At 24.7% G+C, this 4,205-nt stretch overlaps 1 protein-coding gene across 1 annotated transcript; it reads right to left on the bottom strand.

Moving 5' to 3' along the window:
* Positions 1 to 2,904: 2,904 nt before the first annotated feature.
* Positions 2,905 to 3,837, bottom strand: LOC308678877 (olfactory receptor 2AP1-like; the record flags this gene model as incomplete). Its single annotated transcript, XM_081346109.1, has 1 exon — positions 2,905 to 3,837. One exon carries the CDS (start codon positions 3,835 to 3,837, stop codon positions 2,905 to 2,907), a length of 933 nt encoding a protein of 310 aa, XP_081202235.1.
* Positions 3,838 to 4,205: the final 368 nt, after the last annotated feature.

Here is a 4,205-nt window from a genome sequence, read left to right as displayed (position 1 = left end):
TTTTACTCACTGGACTAAAATATATAGTGTGTGGCTGTGTATGTGTTTGTGTGTGTGTGTTTGTGTGTGTATTTCAGTCACTAATAGTGATTTATGAAATATATATCTATAAATGGTCTTTTTAGTATCTGCACAATTGTCTTTTGGGCATTTGTTCTGTTTTGCAAATTAATATGAAACACTTTTATTAAATAATCGTTTAAGTTCTTTCCTAAGGTTTAGTCCTGTGGTGAGTAGTATAGATTATTTATTTTTTATTTATTTATTTTATTAGATTTATATACCGCCCCTCTCCAAGGACTCGGGGCAGTGTACATGGCAATTAAAACGCTAACAACACGCAAGGTATAAAAATTAAAATAAGATTAAATCAATAGCCCTAAGTAATAAATACAATCTAAAATTTATTTATTTTTTAAAATTTAAACACTAACATTATATTATTATATTATATTATTATATTATATTATATTATTATTATATTATATTATATTATATTATATTATATTATATTATATTATATTATATTATATTATATTATATTATATTATATTATATTATATTATTATATTATATTATATTATATTATATTATATTATATTATATTATATTATATTATATTATATTATTATATTATATTATATTATATTATATTATTATATTATATTTATATTATATTATATTATATTATATTATATTATATTATATTATATTATATTATATTATATTATATTATATTATATTATATTATATTATATTATATTATATTATATTATATTATATTATATTATATTATATTATATTATATTATATTATATTATATTATATTATATTATATTATATTATATTATATTATATTATATTATATTATATTATATTATATTATATTATATTATATTATATTATATTATATTATATTATATTATATTATATTATATTATATTATATTATATTATATTATATTATATTATATTATATTATATGATATTTTATATTATATTATATTATATTATATTATATTATATTATATTATATTATATTATATTATATTATATTATATTATATTATATTATATTATATTATATTATATTATATTATATTATATTATATTATATTATATTATATTATATTATATTATATTTATTATATTATATATTATATTATATTATATTATATTATATTATATTATATTATATTATATTATATTATATTATATTATATTATATTATATTATATTATATTATATTATATTATATTATATTATATTATATTATATTATATTATATTATATTATATTATATTATATTATATTATATTATATTATATTATATTATATTATATTATATTATATTATATTATATTATATTATATTATATTATATTATATTATATTATATTATATTATATTATATTATATTATATTATATTATATTATATTATATTATATTATATTATATTATATTATATTATATTATTATTTTTCCACATCCAATTCTCCACAGCCTCCAGGCACTGGGAGAGAACAAAAGCATTACTTAATTTGTCAGGGCCAGAGATTTACAAGCATTCTGATGACACCTCAATCTGTGGCAACAATTTATGCTAAATAGGAATGAAAAGAGTGCCCATCCCATATAACAGTATCCACAAATGGGATGTCTCACTCCCAATCAACATTAACTGGTACCAGCACCATAGGAAGGAAGAGAACCACTCCAATAAACAATCCAACATCCCCAATTCATTGTTATTTGTTTTACAATATTTAGCCTCTTTTTTTAAAAAAAAATATTGTATATACATTTTTCTTATTCCTAATATCTTTCAATCAGTAAATATCCCAAGCCCCCTTTTTGATGCATATTAATAATACAAGGTCACATATGTCTGTGGCATTCTATGAAAACAACTTCAACATTCACTTTCCTTGCACCTTTTTTCTATTTATTTTGAAGGAATTTTTTTTTATTTCTTTATTGAAGAATAAAGAAACATGTTTACACAATTGCCCCTCCCCTGATGTCCAATATAGCCTCCTAGGATACTCTTTCCTAGCTCAGATTGCCTATGCCCATCCCACAGAAACTAGTTGTTCTGGACGGGCAGTGCCAAAGTAAAATAATTTAAGAATATGAGCCAATATAATATAGTAATAACAACACATATTGTAAATGTTGAAATTGAGGCATACAAAACAGTTAATATTTATGATTGTTGTTTATAACTTCCATCTACTAATTAATCTAAACTATAACTCATCTAATATCCAAATTCTTAGTATAACAGGATGGTTTTTAAATCAATACTAAATTAAAATCCATATTACTGTGCAATATCAAATTTGTGGGAGGACAAGAATGCCTTATGACAATATTTATTTATTCATCAATTTTACATAGCAACTCAAATCAGAAAACAAGTGATTCTGGCCAGCATACAGCAAGACTTTAAAAAAAAACATAATGTACACATCATCATCATCATTGTTGTTGTTGTCATCATCCTCATCGTCGTCACTGTTACCTTTAAAAGCTGTTAAAAACACACTATAAAAGACAAACATTACGCAAACAGCAGATGTTAATAACCCTAATATCTTACCAGTTCCCTACACTCTACAGGCCTCATGGCCTACCAGGTTTTGAGTGACTAAAATATTAAGGTATTAAGGTGGAAAATTAAGAAGAACTAGTTTTCTTTACTTTGATCCTAATGAAATCCAACTAGATAAATCTATAACATATGTTTTTTTAATGGGTCCACGAAGGAGAAATTCAAATAACAATTACTAGTTCAAAATGTGGAGCTATCCACCTGCAAATTGAAAATATATATTGAACTGTATTTCTGGAAGCTTTGTAGAGGTAAGCCCCATTATCGCATCTCTTAAATACATGGTAGAAACCTATTTTTTCCAAAACCTATCAAACAGCTTCTTCAGGGCTTCTTTGACATCCTTGTTTCTCAATGTATATATTAGGGGGTTGAGTAGTGAGGGAAACACTGTGTATAACAGAGAAAAGAATTTGGTATAATTTTTCATTTCTTCAGTTTCTGGCATCAGGTACACAGCTGTTATTGCCCCATAGAAAAAAGACACAACAATCAGATGAGAGGAACAGGTGGAAAAGGCCTTTTGTCTCCCAATTCTAGATGGTATTCTCAAAATGGTTCTTAGTATAAATATGTAAGACATAAAAGTCAAAATAAAAGGAGGAAATGTAAATGTATAAGCCAGGATTGCAATAGTATATTTTGCAAGTGTAGTATCACTGCAAGAAAGCTTTATTAATGGCAAGGATTCACAAAAGAAATGGTCAATTTCATTGGGGCCACAGAACCAAAGCTGTAACATTAAGACCAAATATACAGATGTAAACATAGTACCATTGATCCAAGACACAGTAGCTAGTTGGATGCAGCGTGTAATTCTCATTGCAGTAGCATAATGAAGAGGCTTACATATGGCTAAAAATCGATCATAAGACATCACAGAGAGAAGGTAGCATTCTGTGCTACCCAGGGAAGCAAAGAAATAGAACTGTACAATACATCCTTTGAAAGAGATGTATTTTTCCCCTGTTAAAAAACTGTCCAACATCTTAGGCAAGATTGTAGAGCTGTACATCATTTCCAAACATGACAAATTGCCTAAGAAGAAGTACATGGGTGTATGCAAATGGTGATCAACCAGAATTAGAAGAACAGTGATGAAATTGGCCATCATAGTAAATATGTAAAGTATTAAAAATAACATGAACAGTAGCATCTGCATACCATGAAGCTCCCCAAATCCCAGAAGGATGAAATGAGTGACGACAGTCATGTTACCCTGCATTGTATTTCACATTTCATGTATACTTGTCCAGAAAGTCAATTTATATATTTGTGGTAGAAAACATTTGTAGCATTTGAAATTCAGAAGAATCCATAATAGTTGCATTCCCCAGGCAGTCAACAAGCTCAGTTCATGCTGTCTCCAAAAATGCTCTATTTTACACTGTAGATGAAAAAAGAAGTTCCATTTAAAAAATTGCACAAATTAAGTATTTTTGAACATATAAAAATTGTAGATTAGAACTAATAGGAATCCAATTACTCTTTTGATCTGTATAAATTGCTTAATAAACTGCTACTGATTCAATAAGGTTCCTAAATATCTGGATTGCTTTTCTTTTACATAATAAAATGTGATGATTTAAGTCA

This window comes from Vipera berus (genome assembly GCF_964194415.1).
Source record: "Vipera berus genome assembly, chromosome: Z".
NCBI classification, from domain to species: domain Eukaryota; kingdom Metazoa; phylum Chordata; class Lepidosauria; order Squamata; family Viperidae; genus Vipera; species Vipera berus.
This window is presented reverse-complemented; position numbering and strand designations above follow the sequence as displayed.